General features: G+C 38.2%; 2 protein-coding genes across 2 annotated transcripts in view; one reads left to right on the top strand and one right to left on the bottom strand.

Moving 5' to 3' along the window:
* Nucleotides 1-1,245: 1,245 nt before the first annotated feature.
* On the bottom strand, nt 1,246-14,829 carry LOC127462823 (basic salivary proline-rich protein 2-like). The gene is made up of 3 exons (XM_051771740.1): nt 13,902-14,829; nt 12,924-13,010; nt 1,246-1,432 (listed from the first exon to the last, which is right to left on the bottom strand). The coding sequence occupies exon 1, from the start codon at nt 14,742-14,744 to the stop codon at nt 14,049-14,051; it is 696 nt and encodes a 231-aa protein (XP_051627700.1). The 5' UTR covers nt 14,745-14,829; the 3' UTR covers nt 1,246-1,432; nt 12,924-13,010; nt 13,902-14,048.
* The window catches only part of MMP16 (matrix metallopeptidase 16), a 169,826-nt gene continuing 167,390 nt past the window's right edge, over nt 14,675-17,110 (top strand). Inside the window, exon 1 of the mRNA XM_051771598.1 lies at nt 14,675-15,095. Coding sequence (XP_051627558.1) covers nt 14,964-15,095 — 132 coding nt within the window. The 5' untranslated portion in view covers nt 14,675-14,963. The remainder of the gene's footprint in view (nt 15,096-17,110) is intronic.

Raw genomic sequence — 17,110 nt, 5'->3', positions numbered from 1 at the left:
TGACAGACATCCCTTGGAATTTTAGTGGACCCGGTATTTCACCATTTTTCTTGCAAACTGTTTTCTGTACTACATGGTAATTTTGCCCTTGCTGCTTTAACATATACCTGGCAATTTCCAGACAAAAGATATTTTCTCCCAATTCAGTCAAGCAGTAATAAGGTCTCATAGTTCTATTTCTTGATCTCATCCTATTACTTCCCTATTTCTTTGTTCTGTTGTTCCCATCATGATGTCCTCAGATAGTATAATTTTTCCTGCTTTCTCTTAGTGGCACTGATATCTCATCCTTACCACATCCAATTAATCTCTTTAGCTACATCTGAAGAGGATATTCCCCCATTCAGATTGACTCATCATTTTTTATCACTCATTGCCTCTTTCTCTCTTTCTTTGTTGTTCGGTATTTGTTCTTTTATTTTTCTCCTCTGCTCTTTCCTTATCATGGAGTAATATGAAAGTGGCCTTCAGGTGGATGTCACAAACACAACCTACATCTCTGAATAGGGAAGAGATTGCTTCTTTCATTCACAAAAGTGGAAATGGCTCCCAAAAAATGGGGGAACAGGCAGAGACTGTAGCAGGAAATGGTGAAAGACAGTCATGTCTGAGATGGTTGACACTCTTCAGGAAATTATCAGACATTTTAAGCTCAAGTTTTACCTCTCTGTTGCTTCTGTCTTATGACGGAAGACTTTAGTCTTTTGTTTTCCTTCCTATTTTATCTACTATCTGACAAATAATTTGAGCACTATAGACAACTGATCAAGGCTTCAACAAATAAAAGATGTAGCATGAGGTGTAAACTTAGCTTTACCCACAATCTACTTCTAGGAATGCAACACAGACTTTGTATAGTTGGAAAAATTTAGAAAATTTACAACTTACTATTAGCAAAACTCTTTCTGGAGCATTGCATTATATTATGTGGATGTCACATTTGCATTTAGATATTAAGTAAGATGATCAGAACCACCTGAATGTAGAGGAAGCCAAAGCTTCAAACTAGTTTACTGAACAATTGTATAATTCACCAGAGTCCATATGGAGACAGCAATGAAAAAGTATAGCAACACAGCTGAACCAACCAACCAAACAAGAAAAACACACAACATTTTGTGTACTGATTACCTCATTAAAGAACTGTTCATTAAAGAATTCATCATTTATCTTCATCTTAGTTGTTGCTGGCACACGTATGACAGATGAAGAGTAACCAGTTAGTTTCATTTCTTTTATCTTTATGTCACAAAAATCACAGAGCAAATTCATTTTCACCAACTTGATGAAGTGGTATACATGATTTTAGGATAGGACTTCTGAGGAGATTGTGTAAATGGAAAGGAGACTCAAAGATTCTTACCTTTCACATGCACTTGCCTGAGGGTTGTTCCCCACTCAGAGCAGTTTGAAGTGTGAACAATTGCCAATTCTTTGAGTAAAATGAATGAACATGGTAAGAAGAGAACAGAAACATGGGAAAAAATTATCTTCCCTCTCATTTCAAGGAAATCATAAGTAAAAGACTGACTGGGGGACTACAGAAATACAAACTCTTTAGCTGCTTCAGTTTAATTCCAGAGAATAATTCAAAGGAGGAAAGGTGGTACTGAAGAATGACATTAGCATCCTTACTCATTTTAAAAGGGGAGATCTGGTTCCTACAATACTTTTTGTTTGTTTTCCATTTATCTCCAGTTGATGAGGTTTCCAATTGCAATATATTTGAATTGCCATGACTAGTTTTGGTTACATGTACAAGACTCATCTTCCCTAAACATTATGCAGCATTAAAAATAGCTAAATAACTACACAAGTACAGTCCTGCACTCTAATTCTGGTTCACTAGAATATTCATAGACAAACACAACCAGAAAATACAATGCTGAAGTGAATTAATTAAAAATAAAATAATATTTACAGAAATTCTTCCCTATATTCATCAGCTTATTTTAATGAAAATTACTTGCATAAGGAGTAGGTTACTCAACACAAGGTCATGCCTTTGTGTGCCTCACTTCGCTTGTTGTACTAAACAGCACTGTGTCATACTTTTCTTTTTTATGCCATACTATCTATTGCTCTACTTATGTGAAAGGTTTCTAGCTATTTAGAAGGCCCTATGTGCTCAGAGGGGCTGTTTCTTCTTCCCTGTCTTTGTTATCAAAACTATGTCAATGGTCTTCCTGGCTGTAGATATTTAAGACCCCCAGTTTAATACAGCAAAGAGCAAGCAGAAGAATGACATGGTGAGCAGTATCACTGCTCGACTTTAAATGATCTCTTTACAGTTGCTTTCAGAACAGTGGTCTTCAATAATGTGGACCAAGGTTCAGAAGTGCTTCTGCTTTTGCATTTTTCCCTCTCCAAATGGCAAGTGGAATATATTCCTGGGGAATAAAAAAAACAAAACAAAAATGCTGGAAGAGGTTACCTACGTTCATGTACCAGAAACATTTTATCTTCCCTACTTATTTTATTCACCTAACAATACAGAGAAAACTATCTAGAAAACAAGCTCTTGTGGTCAGTATTTTTAACAATTCAGAACCCTCAAGTTCATGTTTTGAAAAGGGCAGCAGGATGCCCTAAAACATAACTACAGTCTGATTACTGGCATCTGCATAGCCTAAAAACTTTTCCCTTTTCCCGTCTGTAAATGCAAGTTTAGAGACTGTACTGTAATTGTTACACAGACCTATGGTTTTCAGAAAATGAGATCACTTCCCAAGGCTGTACATGCTGTAATTACATCACAATCGTATTGTTGTCATCATGTTCTCAGAATGGCAAGCTCATAGTATTCCAAGCAAGTACATTTTTAATCATTAAATGAAAAGCTTTTAGTTCCAAGAGCTACAGAAAAATGTATCATCTGTCAGCAAAAATGAAAGGAGAGAAAACTAGCGTTTCAAGGAGTAGTCCCATTAGTCAGCACACTAATGCACTTCACAAAACCCCACAAAACTTCACATCTGTGCACTGCAGAAATGCAGGTATTTCTCTGTCCTATTTTCATTCTGAAGGGCTGGAAGTAGTAAAAATTCTTCCCACAGAAAAAAAACCCACAACAAAAGCTTCTATACACATTTAAATCCAGACCAAATATCAATTTGCTATTTTTCTAAGGTTGATTCCATTGTGTACTAGTAATTCATTACAAATTACCAGTCGATGTCTCAGTCATTTGGTCAATCTACTCTGCTTTCAGGTAGGAGCAACTTGAATCATTCTTACTTTTTAGCTTTCAACTTTTTAACTTACTTTTTAACTTACTTTTTAACTTATTTTTTAACTGTCTTGGTTTTAAATTAAATCAAATTTATCCCACAGTGATGGTGGATAAATGTATTCTTTTTATAATACCTGCACATTTTCATAGAGATCATTACCATGCCCTCTGCACCATCCTTTCTAGAGTATACAAATCCAATTTTCAGTTCAAGACAAAAACTTTTCTCATGTGTCTTTAAATCTCTGATCACTTTGTTGCTCTTTTCTGATTGTTTTCTCTGAGAGAATGGTGCCCAAACCTAATTTCTAGCTGAAGCCTTGCCAAGACTGAGGAAAGAAGTAAAAATATCACTCAGAGCTGTCAATTTTCCATGAACCATTCCCAGAACGACACTTACATTTCTTGGCAACATCTTATAAACCTTAATTCAGATTATGGCACGTCTGTACTTTTCTGTATTCTTTCTTGCATTGCTCTTCCTCCTTTTATAACTGCCCATATAACATCATTGCCAAGCGTGGCACTTGTATATGTCATCATTAAATTTAACCAGATTTGGAAACTTTTCTCTGACCTATGAGGATCTCCAGAATACTTGCAAACTCTACAAATATTGTGTCATTTGTCAATTGCGTGGTTACGCCCTTTATTTCATTTAAGTTATTAATGAAAACATGGAATAGACCTTCAGAGAAGCTGTTTCCCTGAATGGGTCAAGTGGGACAGACATACACCATCTTTTCAGTTTGACACAAAACTATCGAACACTGAACTTTGTCATCATTTTTTCAACTTCTGGTAATTTAATCTCATCATCATGGCCAGTTTTCACGAACGAAGATTTGGGAAAGGTCTTTACCCTTCGAGCCTGCGCAGTGGATTTTTTAGGTGAGAGACAGCGTGCGCTGAACTGAGCCCACCCTTTAATCCTGAGGTTCATCTGCCGGGGCCGAGCGAGCTCGGATGGTGGCAGCGAGGTCCTCAGGACATAGGTTTGTTTAGAGTGACCTTCTCTTAGATGGATGGCCTTACAGGGCTGACGGGCTCCGTCTGCCCGGGGAAGTCCCCTGACCGGGAATAGAACCCGGGCCGTGGCGGTGAGAGCGCCGCATCCTAACCACTAGACCACCAGGGGGCCCTAATTTAATCTAAACTGCATAAAATTAACATGACAGTATACTGTTAGAGAGCTGGATTTCTAAAAACTTCACATTAAGAAAAAATATTTTTTTAATCACCTAGTCATACATTATGCCACATTTTCAGACTTAAGTCCCTGCTACCCTACATGAAAAAAATATATTAAACTGATTGGTGAATGTACCAAGTCAAATAGAAATATTTGTTTTGTCATGGCAACAAAATGCTTTGGTGGGGAACAAAGCATTCAGCTAAAACCTACAATGTAATGTTATGTAAAATTTGGAACTGAACCATCAGATCTTGAAAAAACAAATTGTGAACTGTTTTGATCCTATGAATCGGTAGGAAAATGGAGATCCTTAGGTGCCAGTTTGATACCATGATGCCAAATGTCATTGTATGAAGTACTGTCAAATAACTTGAAATTCCTGTGGGTTGGAAAAGTAAGTGTCCAGTCATAATATTTTAAAGAAAAAAGTTAAGCATATGTGGCATGTCTTGGCAAACCATGTTAACTATATCATTATGATTTAAAAGGAAAAAAGTTAGTAAAAATCCAAGGAACTGTATAGCACAATCACTTTTGAATACTGAAGTAATCTCATTAGACTGAAGACCTAAGTTCCATAGACTTTGCATTTATCTGAAATTCATATTATGAGAAATAATATTAATTTTCAAGGTTATTGGTGCTTCTCTTACCACACAGACATTAATCTGGTCTCTGATGCATTATCAAAGTATTTGGTTGTACCATGCTGCAGGAAATTATTTAGGCTAAATACAGATTTTATGAAACAGGTCCTTTGGCAGTAAAAATTAGTCCCATTGAAAACAATTAAAGTATCACTTTACAGCACGTCAAGCTGAATCCTCCCCTGAATGCTAGAAATTATTCTGTCTGCTTCACACATTTTTTGGAGCTGAACTTTTAAGCAAATGATTTTTAATTCATCAGTTATTTGCAAAACACTTACTGGAACTTTACAAGTTTTTTATGAGTCTGTATAGATTCATAAGTCATCTGATAATTACTTATGGTCCCTGAATATTTTCTATATTATCATGTACGTACAGATATATTTGAATTCCTCATCTATTTTCTTCAGACTATTAATCATTTATGTGATTTGTGGATATTTAGATTTTTAACCCTTAAATTTTAGTTTTTGAATATTCCAATGATAAGCTTTTCTCAGAATTACATTATATAAGGAAGAAAAACAACTACGAAGCTTAGAGTTCATAGAAGTATAGAATGGTTTGTCTTGGAAGGGCCCTTAAAGATCCTTTAGTTCCACCCCCATGCCATGGACAGGGAACCTTCCACTAGACCAGGTTGTTCAAAACCCCATCCAACCTCGTCTTGAACACTTCTAGGGATGAGGCACCAACAGCTTCTCTGGGCAACCTGTTCCAGTGCCTCACTACCCTCACAGTAAAGAATTTCTTCCTAATATCTAATCTAAACCTACTCTCTTTCAATTTAAAACCATCCCCCCTTGTTCTATCATTACATGTCCTTGTAAGAAAGTCTCTCTCCACCTATCCGGTAGATAGACAGTTACACACTACAACTGTATGTAGGTTAACATCACGTAGATAAAAAAAATGAAGGACAAACAGCATAAAAATAGAAAAATTACAACTAAATTTGAGCTCCAGTCTCAAAGTTTTAATGATAATTAAAGACTAGACTAGTTCACTTATTTGGTTAATAAAAAATGATAAACTTACAGATTTGATCTCCCAGACAAGGTAGAGCTGGTAAAATGGAACTTGGCTCAAAGAATTAATCATAACATTTTTTTTATTTACATCTAATCTCCATTGTCTCAGTTAGTCCATATGTACATATAGATAGATAGACATATAAATAGATATAGATATACAGATATATAGATATGTTCTCATTAGCATACCATGTATATGTTTCACACTCATTTTTTTCAACACTAACCATGGATGAACATTATATGTTTGAAGAGTACCTCTATGGGTTTGGGAAAACAAGAAGTTTCTGTCCCAGAACTCCCCCTCTTACTCTACTTTCTGGCAGCTCTCCGGATATTTGTAATTAAAAACAATTATATATATAAGTAAGTCTCTTTCTAATTCTCCTATTTTTACTTTGTTTCATTTTTATTTCATGCTTTCCAAGGCAGAGCAATGAAATAGATGAAATGCATGCCTAGTGTTTGCCAATGTGCCTCTGGGATAGGTTTGTCCAGTTCCCATAAAAAATTAATGAGAACTAGGTGTTCAAATCTGTTGGGTTCCCTGGAAATTTAAACCTGAAAGTAGGAGTACTATCTGGAAAGCTCTCTCAAGCTAAAGGTTTAAGCATAATTCTTCTTCAGTTATGCATGAGCAAGAACACATGCGTAGGATTTTTACTGGAAGATTCCTTAATGATGCAGAAATACTGTATAGCCAGTTCTTTTGGTTTTATGAAGTGTCTCTCAATGCAGAAGTTAGAAGAAAATAAAATTGTGGAGACCAGAAAATTATAGGCAGAGGAAAGATATAAAAACTTGTATGTCTTAGATTAAGGAAGATTTTATAAACATATATATATAAATAGTGGCTGTCTTAGAGAAAAATAATATAAAACATTACAAATACCGGGGCTGTGTTTGTGCTCACACACTGTATAGAGCAGAATTGGGGTGAGAGGGGGTGTGGGTAGGTGGAGTGTGTTGACTTTTCTGTGCCTGAGCTGTACAGGTCACATCAAACTGAACCAGTAAGACTTCAAAAAACTCTACGCCATAATCTAACTACTTTATATATGCTCCTCCCAGAATACAGATATAAAACTGGACTGCTTTTCTAACTTTCTTGCCAGTGTCACTGTCACCATGCATAGCCATGTATAAAGAGACTTTTCAAAGTTAATAACCTTCAGTTGTGCCTCACCATTTTATAGGAACATGGAATATCCTGGGTTGGAATTAACCTTAAAGATCATCTAGTTCCAACTTTTCTGATCTTCCCATATTTGTGCTTTACCTGTGTGTACCAGAAATACAATGAATTTAAATCTATTTTAGTAGCTCTACACACAGCTACAATACCATCACATATACAATACCTAATAGACAGGTTTGAAATATACCTCTTTGCATGAGGTCATCCCCACTAAAAATGCTTTATTATTGTGGTAGATCATCAGATTATAACAACAATCTTCCCAGTAATCACAACTACACCAGCACTTTCGTCTTTTGCCACAGATTTTATGCTAATTATTTAAATTTCTGTTGCTAAGGTCATGACTACACTGGAATAGCAAATAGCCAGAGTGGCCATGAAATTTGACTGATGAAAAAAGTTAACAGGCTAAAATTTGTTTTAAGTTCAATTACTTTAAAATCATTCCCTATCCTCTTCTTCCAGAACAATATAAATTAAAAACCACCTGTAAGAGTAAGAAGAGAGTGTTCACATTGCTCTAATTGGGAAGTAAACTATGTTAAAAACAGAGGAACTGAACATTCTTTAGTTAGAGGAGTCTGGGCAGAGGAAAACTGAGTCAGGTCCAAAGTGACATTTCCCAAAGATATGTAAAATCATCTATACGGTGCAACAAGATCCTGTGAGCGTGCAAAGCATTTTCAGATAGTGTAGCCCTATTCTGGATTAATTTTCTGAATCTTTTCTTCCCTTCACCTTTCCAGCCTTTTTCACCTTGGGATATGCGGGACTATAAAAACTCACCCACACTCTAATATTCTTGCATTTAAAAGCTACATTTCTAAAACTATTAAATGTTGTTTATTAGGCCATCAGCATTCAAGACAAAAAGTTGAAATTGGTAATGGAACCTTAATCCCAGTCTCATAAGAATGTGTATTGTTTTATAGTCCTCTTTGACCTTACCACTACTTCCCAAATGACAAAAAATTAACCAAATATAGCAAAACGATGCTAAAATAATCCTAACATGGAAGATTATCAATAAAAGGGGAAAACAAACAGGCTGTAGTTGGAGAAATACAGACACAGAGAAACTGAAACACTTCTGTGTGTGATTTTTCCTCTCTCAATTGAATAACAGTTTCTATTGGATAGGTATCTGTCACTTTGGGTGCACTTACATTGCACAGTGGAGTAATATAAAAGCTTAACCTTAAGAAACCTCTTTCTTGCAGGCTGCCCTCTTCAGATCTGTTTTCAAGTATGCCCTTTTAAAACGCATTTTCTGTTGTTAACTCTGCTCTCTCTTTACAAGCAGTGTGCATTTTTTCTTGTCTAAACCCTTCTCTCAGCCCTTCTTGATCAAAAATCTCATATATGTATGGTATAAAGTAAAATGATCTTAAGAAGTCATATGTGTCCAATGGTTTTGAGAGGAGTAACTCTACTTCTTGGGCTACCAAAGAAACAGAACTGCTTTTTAGAACCTAAACTTTAATTAATGTAAAAATAAAAAAGTAATTATGCTGTCATAGTAAAGATATCCTTGAATGTATATGTCAAGTATAATAATTGTTTTCTTTCCTGAGACTGCAGAAAAATAACTTTAAGAGGTGCAATGATTTCCTTAGTGACACCAGTAATTAACTCTGAAACTCACCAATTATATTTACATGTTAACATTCCTAGCTATTTTAATGCTACTCATTTTCCCAGACGCATCCAATCATCTATGAAATTCCAGTCTTGGTTTTACTCTTGCCCAACACAATGCTATTTCTCCCAAACTCCAATTGCCAAGACTTATCTTCCCCCAGGTAACACTTCCCATGTTCATTTGTGCTGTAAACATATGGGAAGAAAATGTACTTCGATGGTGTGTTGAAAGCTGAAAAGAGACAATATAAAATTAATTTTTGTGGATAATGAAAAAGTGACACAGGTTCTAAGTACCGTTAATTTGGAGAGGTTAATTAATAGAGAAATTTTAAAAAGGCCTATTTTGACCATCTCGATGTGGAATTTCCAGCCAGGTTTGAGCAACACAAAGCTGGGGATAATTACCTTCCATTTAAGATTCTAATTGATATAAAGCTATGAAGTTCTTTGCATTTTCGTTATAGAAACCACCTAGTAACTAGATCTTTACAAAGTTTCATAAGCTAGTATTTATGACAGACACCTCTTTGTATCTTAATATTTTTAAGAGGACTTGGTTACTTTTTGAGCCAGTGTAATATCTCAGAACTCCTCGTGTCTTCCTCCTCAAATCTGTCAGAATCACCTGACACTGCTCTGTGTTATTTTTTCTGTTTCATGTACTGTGTTTTCTCCTAGCTGCTAACAAGATCAATCTTAAATGCAGGGCAGCTTGTAAAAACGAAGGAGATAATATTCAACACAAATGGTTAAGCTCTTACAACAATCACCGGACTGCCGTTGTGACACCACTCTAAACTCAGTGAATAATCACCAGACAGTCCAAAGGACAGCTGGACTCCTCATAAGCCTTTGGTTGTAAAGAATCCTCTAGTTTGAGATATATATGTTGGGAAATTGCTGATGGACTTGATATTTAAATGGACCTTTCTTGCCCTGCAAGAAAGCCAGAAATCAGAAAGCATAGAGAGAATGCACCAAGATTAGGAGAGAAAAAAGCAGCATGGAAATTGTCATAAAGTAGAGAAAAAACTGTTTTGTGTGAACAGTTACACAGATTAAATAAGCAAGGACTTGACTGCTTCACTGCATCTTTTTTAATCTCTTCTTCATTAACCCAATAGTAACTCATATTCGTAAAAGTGTTATTATGAAGCAAGAAAAAAATTTTTTTTTGTTATTATTGTATACTTCTTGATGTTTTTCTTCCAGGGGCCATTTCTTTTTCTTTCTCTATGTTCTTTCACTTTAAAATGTATTTATCTCAGTCTTCAGCTACAGAATTATATGTTCTGTACCTATTTCTCTTGACCACTTCTCCTGCCTCCATGAGAGTAGGAGACACCTGCTGTACTTGATGAAATGGGTGTTGTCACTACAGAGACAAAAATAACCAAAAGGTTGACAAATGCTTCATGGAAGAGATTTTACCCTCAAAATAACTCCCTGGGACAGAGAAATAATCTTGCAGACTAGGAAATGATGCTTGGGTTAGACTACCTTGATTTGTAACTCCCTGAACAAGCAACAGAGTAAACTAACCTGAGTTTTCTCTGCATTTGTAGAGAGTTGGACATGATGACTTAAAGAAGTCTCATTGAACCTAAATTATTCTATGAATTTAATTTAGAACTTCCTTAAAAAGAAAAATACACTTTTTTCCTCTCTGACTTCACTGGCTCTTCATCAAAAATGGCAGCCAAACGTGAACCAAAATATTCTGAAATATTACTGATTTTTATGACTCTAGCATTTTCCTTGTGATCCTTCAACCACTATGTGTGAGGTTGTACACTGTCATTTCTCGTTATCTTTACTTACGTTCTTCATAAAGCCATTGTTGCAGCTGTAAGACAACACAGTAAAGTGCACTGACAGTATAAGTCAGTTCTGTTTCCCCACAGGATAACCTTATACCTACAGTGAACCTGGGGTAAATAGATACCTGAACACAGGCAATAATGAGTGTGATCCTAACAGGAGTACATATTCAATGTAATAATCCCTCCTACACTGTTAAACTTGGTCTTTGCCTTCTATCCTATAGGACCTTTCAAACAGCCAAAAAGAATTCATATGGACACATCTATGAAAGTCTCATTCCATGAGTAAAAGGCAAGGTGTTTTCAACCCAAAACTGAATATAATGGAGATATTTGATATCTACCTTCAATCTCTGCAGTTTTTTATATCCTGTAATGAAGCTTTCTTCTTCAAAAATTTTAGCTGATACTATCAGCAGATAAGCAACACAAAATGCAGAAAGGAAAACATGTAATATTTTGATTTTTTTAATCACATGAATTTTAATTAATAATTGATATAGAAAACAGTAGAAGATGTTTGCCCCATGTTCAAAGCTGGGAATGTATCATGTTTATGTCTGATTCTGGTATTCATCTGTTGCAAACCTGTGACTATAGTCATACATAAAAGATATATTCTAGAGTCTAAGAAACTCAGATGGTAAACATGCTGCTTGGGAGTACAGGAGAAAGATCTCTTCATGCCTTTTTAAAAGGCTAGAAGTTTTACAACCAAGACTTTCAATTTCAGTTTTTCAATGTTTCTTCCCTACAAACCTGCTCACTGCTTGTTAAATACTGCTGGTAACTGCCATAGGCAAGAATATAAAAATCATATTGGTATTTGATAAAGATAAAAATCTGCAAAAGTCTTATAAAGTATATGACTTGAATCATTTAAGTACTTCAACAAACAGTTCCAATTTCTTTCCAATTTAATTTCTCTGCTTCCTTCCTTCTTCATCTTTGCTGCTTGTTCTGTCTTTTCTTTAATCTCTATCATAATCTCATACACACATAAGTACAAACAGTGCTCTGTATTGAGATTTAAATTCTTTTCTATTTTCTTTTACCTTCCTACATGTCCCATGAGGCTCTGACCCTCCTCTTGTATGTTTCTGCCCACAGCTTACTCATAAATATTCAAAGCCCTTTCCCATCATTGTTGGCATTTTTTTACTCATACAAGCATTCCTGAACGATATTTTTCACTTCAAAGATCTTCTCTGTCCTTCATATGCCTTGTCTCTTCTGTTGGTGCTCATATTCACACATTGCTACTCTCTTTCCTTACCAATCTCTTTCTTTACCTCTGTGATCTCTTTCTCTCTTCCTCAAACACCCTTAAGAAATATTCAGGTGCCTTCGTTGTCCACCATTCTATTTATATTTATACCATTGCTTTTCTTCTTTCCTCTTCAAATGTATACAGTGTAAAGGAAGGAGGTAGCTGTATTTATGGCCCTGTGCTTTTCATAATAAATAGCCACAGCAGTCCTGGCAGGGCAGACAAATGAAATTCCAGTTACAGTAACTTATTTATTTCCATTTCCGTTTCGATTTCTGGGTATTACACTGATGGCAGACTCTACAAAATAGACCAGGAAAAATAGAGCTAATGCTCACTAAGGGCACAAACAAGAAGGAGGTCCCTTTGGAAAAGAAAAAGGGACAGTATAAAATTAACGAGTTAATGTTTCTTTTATACCAGTTACAGCAATTAATTCACAGAGTAACAAAAGGGAAAAAATTACTGAATTACTTTTGCTAGAAGTAAAAAAGTTTACTGGATTTCATAATACAATCCACTGCCCTAAGAATAGACAAAGGTTAACTACAATGATCTTGCCTATCAAACCTACGTATGGAAGAGATTCCACACTTCCACTAGGTGTCTTGTTCCAAATGCTAAATTTGGAACATTATTTTTCCAGTATATATAAATATACATATTCCAATACATAAACCTTAAAGTTTTAGAAAGTTTTGTCTAATATTGAATCTGAACTTTATGAACAATTTAGATGATTCATTTTTTCCTTTTTTTTCCCAGAAAGAATAAAATATTTCTGTCCATTTCACAGCAACATCTACCATATAAAGAGACCATTTACCTTCTATCTTCTCAGTCTAAATGGAATTCTTTCAACTTTTACACATACCTCTTACTTTATATTTTAATATTTTGTTATTTTCCTCTGGACTGTCCTCTGTTTGAAAGGTCCAAACATAGCTGGTTTTGTCAATCCCTAGCAGAAAAATAATTAGTCCTGTCAGATGTACTGCACACCTATTAATACACTCTACAAATGAGGTTGTCTTTTTTCTTTAACAGTAGAACGTTGCTGACTCATATTTACTTTATAGTCCATTACAGCCCCCAGATTCTTTTCTGAAGAGCTGTTGTTTTACTGGTATTCTTTTGATTTTACATTTGATTTTTCTTCCCAAATGTAATTTGCATTTGTCAATATTAAGTTTCTTCTGATGGTTCCAAGACATTTTTTTAATTTGTGCTTAATCATTAATTTCTTTAATTTGACTTCTGATACTGGTCACCAAAGTGCAAACAGGTCATTTTAGCTCACTGACAGCTCTATATTTCATAATTTCATAACTCACATCACTAACAATCTGAAGAACAGAAAACGCCTTTAGATCAAGCAATTAACATGAAAAAAAAGTATATTACATAAGGAATTTTGCTAAAACACTGTTACTTTTGGTTAGACAGATCATGACTTCTTCAGATAACTAACTGCCTTATTCTTAAGATATCAAATGATGGAGAACGCAACACATTCCTACACCCTTTTACTAGGTGTTGTCAGAATTGCACACATCTAGTCTGCATGTCTTTTAATTCCGGCCATTGACGTCAACTATCAGAGTAAGGAAATTTCATCTGTCAGGTATGCCTCTTTCCTTCCAGGTTTTGCCATATCATGATTAAGCGTCTTTGCATCATTTTTGATAACCGAACAAGTAAAAAAAATAAAACAAGTTTTTTAAAATGCCTTTTTTTTTTTTTTAAATCCGCAGGCTTGGGGTTGGTTTGTTTTTTTCATTTTTCCCCCCTTTTGTCCCCCAAAATACATTACTGCAGTATCTTGTTCCACTGATTTTATGGATCATCTCACCTTCCTTTCACTGGATGACATATCAAGGGGCTGCATAAAATGGCCTATTCACCATAAGAGCACCGCAAGAGTAGTTTATCTGCCGTAACCACAAGGCATTTTGAACGTGACAACATCCAGCCTGAAGTTTGTCTGTGCTATAGTATTTCACGCGTTGTTTTCCCTCACGTGTGTGAGCACATATTTGGACGCGCTACCCAGACTTCCAGCCAGCCCACGGAGCGGTGTGGGCAGCGCGGCACTCCGGGGCACACGCACCGCGCGGCCGCGCCCGCACCCGGTGGGAACCGCGGGCGGCTCGGGGCGTTCGCTTCGCCCGGGCGCCTCCCCGTGAGGAGGGCTGGGAGGCTCCCACACTTTGTGCGGCTGCCGGGGACGTGCCTGTGGGGAAAGGCCGCGCGGTGCTCCCGGGCGGCCGCTCTCCCGCAGCCGCTCCCACAGGAACCACGCCGGCGCCCGACCACCGCGGCCGAGCTGCGGCGGCTCGGCGGGGCCGCCTGGCGGGGCCGTCGCCTTTGAGCCGCCCACGGGGCGGGGCCCTGTAGGTTTCGGCTGAACATTCTGGAGTGGAGGGGAGCGGCGGGGGCCGAGGAGAGGCAGGGCAGGGAGCAGAGCGGAGCGGAGCCGAGTGGCGGCGAGCCGAGCCGAACCGAGCCGAGCCGAGCCAGGCCGGCCTTCCCCGGGAGGAGGCGGAGGCTGAGGGGGAGGAGGCAGGAGAGAAGGAGGAGAAGAAGTAGGAGGAGGAGGCGGAGGCGGGAGCGAAGGGAGGACAGGGGGAGGTGGTTGCTGCTGCTGGGCAGAGAGGAGTCGTGCAGGAGCTGCGGCTGCACTCGGACGCCACATTCCCTCCTTACGGGGCTGGCGGTGAGGATGAGCGAGAGCTGACCCTGCCGCCGCCGCCTGTGCTGTGAAGTGTCTGCTCCTCCTCCTCCTCCCCGGCTGTGGGTGAACCTGCGCTACGGGCTCTTCACCGAAACGGGGGGGGGAGGTTGGTTTGTTTGTGTATTTAAGGCAAAGAGAGAAAAAGAGAGAGATTTTCCACCCGCTGAAGCACAGTCCACTATGATCGTACTCGCATCCAGCATTGGAAGCCGGTTGGATTTCGTGTCTCAGTCCAGGGTGTTTTTCTTGCAAACCTTCATTTGGATTTTATGTGCTACAGTGTGCAAAGCGGAGCAATATTTCAATGTGGAGGTAAGATCAGCCGGATGCGTGAGCGAGTGTGTATGCTTTCCCTTCTCCCTTTCCTCTCTTCTCTTTTTTTATATCCCTTAAATAAAAGGAAATCAAATAGCCAGCCAGCCAGCCATGTCTTCCATCAGCCAGGGCATACGTCTGTGTAGGCTTTCCTTCCAGCAGCCGGTAGCTAGCTCCCCTCCCCGAGTTCCCCCGCCTGATGGATGCATTTCAGCCGGAGATCCCGTTATCCCGGCAGCGCGATGCCGGGCGCTGGAGCGCAGCCCGTGCCTCCCGCTGACCTCGCCCACGGGGGACGGGAAACCCTCACCCGGGCATGGAGGAAACCTGAGGCGCAGTATGTGCACGCAGCTCAGGGAAAGCTCTGTGAATGTCTTGGACTTAAGGTACCGCTCTATTGCTGAGTTTCCCTAGCCTTTTTTTTTCCCCCCAAAGAAGAATGAATGAAAGAGAATTACAGGAACAGGAGGAAGGAAACTTGAGATTTTTGGCACGTTTCTTTGTGGTAGAGTATTTGAAAAAACAAGATCTTTTTCCCATTTAAACGTAACAAAAAGAGTTGCTACTAGAAATAGTGAAACAAATGGCATAAAGGTGCAACTACAGCAGAGAAGTTAGAAGGTGTGGAGGACAAGGAAACAGTATTTTTCGAAGTGAAAATAAAGATTAAAATGTGGGGATACCTGGATGGGGCAAACCCTAAGAGTTTACAGTGACAATTCAGTGAACATCCATTTCCAGTCATCTTTGTCTATGCTCTCAGTCTTCCTGCTGGGATTTTTTACATAATGCTTTCTATTAACTAATATTCCTTTACTGACATTTATCATCTTTGCATATATTTTTTCTCCGTCCTGTCACTCTGTTTGTTCTGCTGTGAACCCTTATTCTATTTCAGTGTGATATGTCTATTTCTTTCTGCTTTTCCCTGTCTATTCAACTTCTTAATTTTTCTTGTTATGTCTCTGCAATTGTTATGTGCTCTTTCAACTTCTAGTAAATAATTCTGGCTTTCTGTTAAAATGTTGTGTTCCTTCACTTTCTTCTGTCCTGCCACCCCACTCAAAACTTTCTGTTGCACTCCGACACCAGCCTTTTTTGTGTCTAGTTTCTTTCGTCTTCTGGGTTCCCATAATTCTTTCTTTCAGAGAAATGAAGTCTATGTCTCTTCCTCTGTCTCACACATATGCACACTTGCTTGTTTTATATGAGCTCTTGTTCTCACTCAGTGACACTCATTCTTGCTCCTGTTTCTGGCAAGATTGCTCATGCAGATGCTCCTCCATTCCTAGACTGTCTCCCTTTTTGTCTAATATTCTTAACTGTACATCTTTTCCTTCTGCCTCATGCAAGATCACCTCAAATTTATGAAAAAGTCACTTTTTCTTTCTCTATGTCTGCTTTCATCCTAGTCTTTCATTGTCTACAGCCAGTTTCCTTTGCCTCATGCAGTTGTCTCAGCTTAACACTCATCCACAGCTTCTCTCTTTGACTTCCATATCTCCAGAAAATAGTCTTTTTGCTCCATCACTGAGATCTCTCCTGATTATAAATCTGAGTCTTTTTTACTCTGTCATCTACACTCTAGTCACTTGTTTGTTCCTTATCACAGAAATGCATCTCTGCTTCTGTTTGATTGTAAGCTTTCTAGGGCAGGACTCGCATCTTCTCACATGTTTATGTGGTGTGTACCATGCTCAAGTCTGGAGTAGAATTGTGATCTTTTTGCTATATAAATATTAAACCCACAAATTTCAGAGTACACACTGGAGTTTTATCTTTCTTTTGCTCATGTCCTCAGCTGCCTTCTTTACTGACAAGCAGGGGAAGGCAGTGTAGAACAGAGGAAGTTGCTCTCTGTATCCTCTCCAGGCTTCACAGGCTGGCCCCCTGCGGAGTATAGGGATGAAATTCCAGCGACAGAACTTTCTCCTCCCACAGCAGTCTGCTTTGCTGGCATCTGGCTCTGCTGGAGAGACGGGCGGCAGATGGAGCTAGTGTGGGAGGAGAAA

Source organism: Manacus candei, unplaced genomic scaffold (assembly GCF_025592945.1).
Source record: "Manacus candei isolate 608988 ecotype Guabito, Panama unplaced genomic scaffold, ASM2559294v1 h1tg000008l, whole genome shotgun sequence".
NCBI classification, from domain to species: Eukaryota; Metazoa; Chordata; class Aves; order Passeriformes; family Pipridae; genus Manacus; species Manacus candei.
This window is presented reverse-complemented; position numbering and strand designations above follow the sequence as displayed.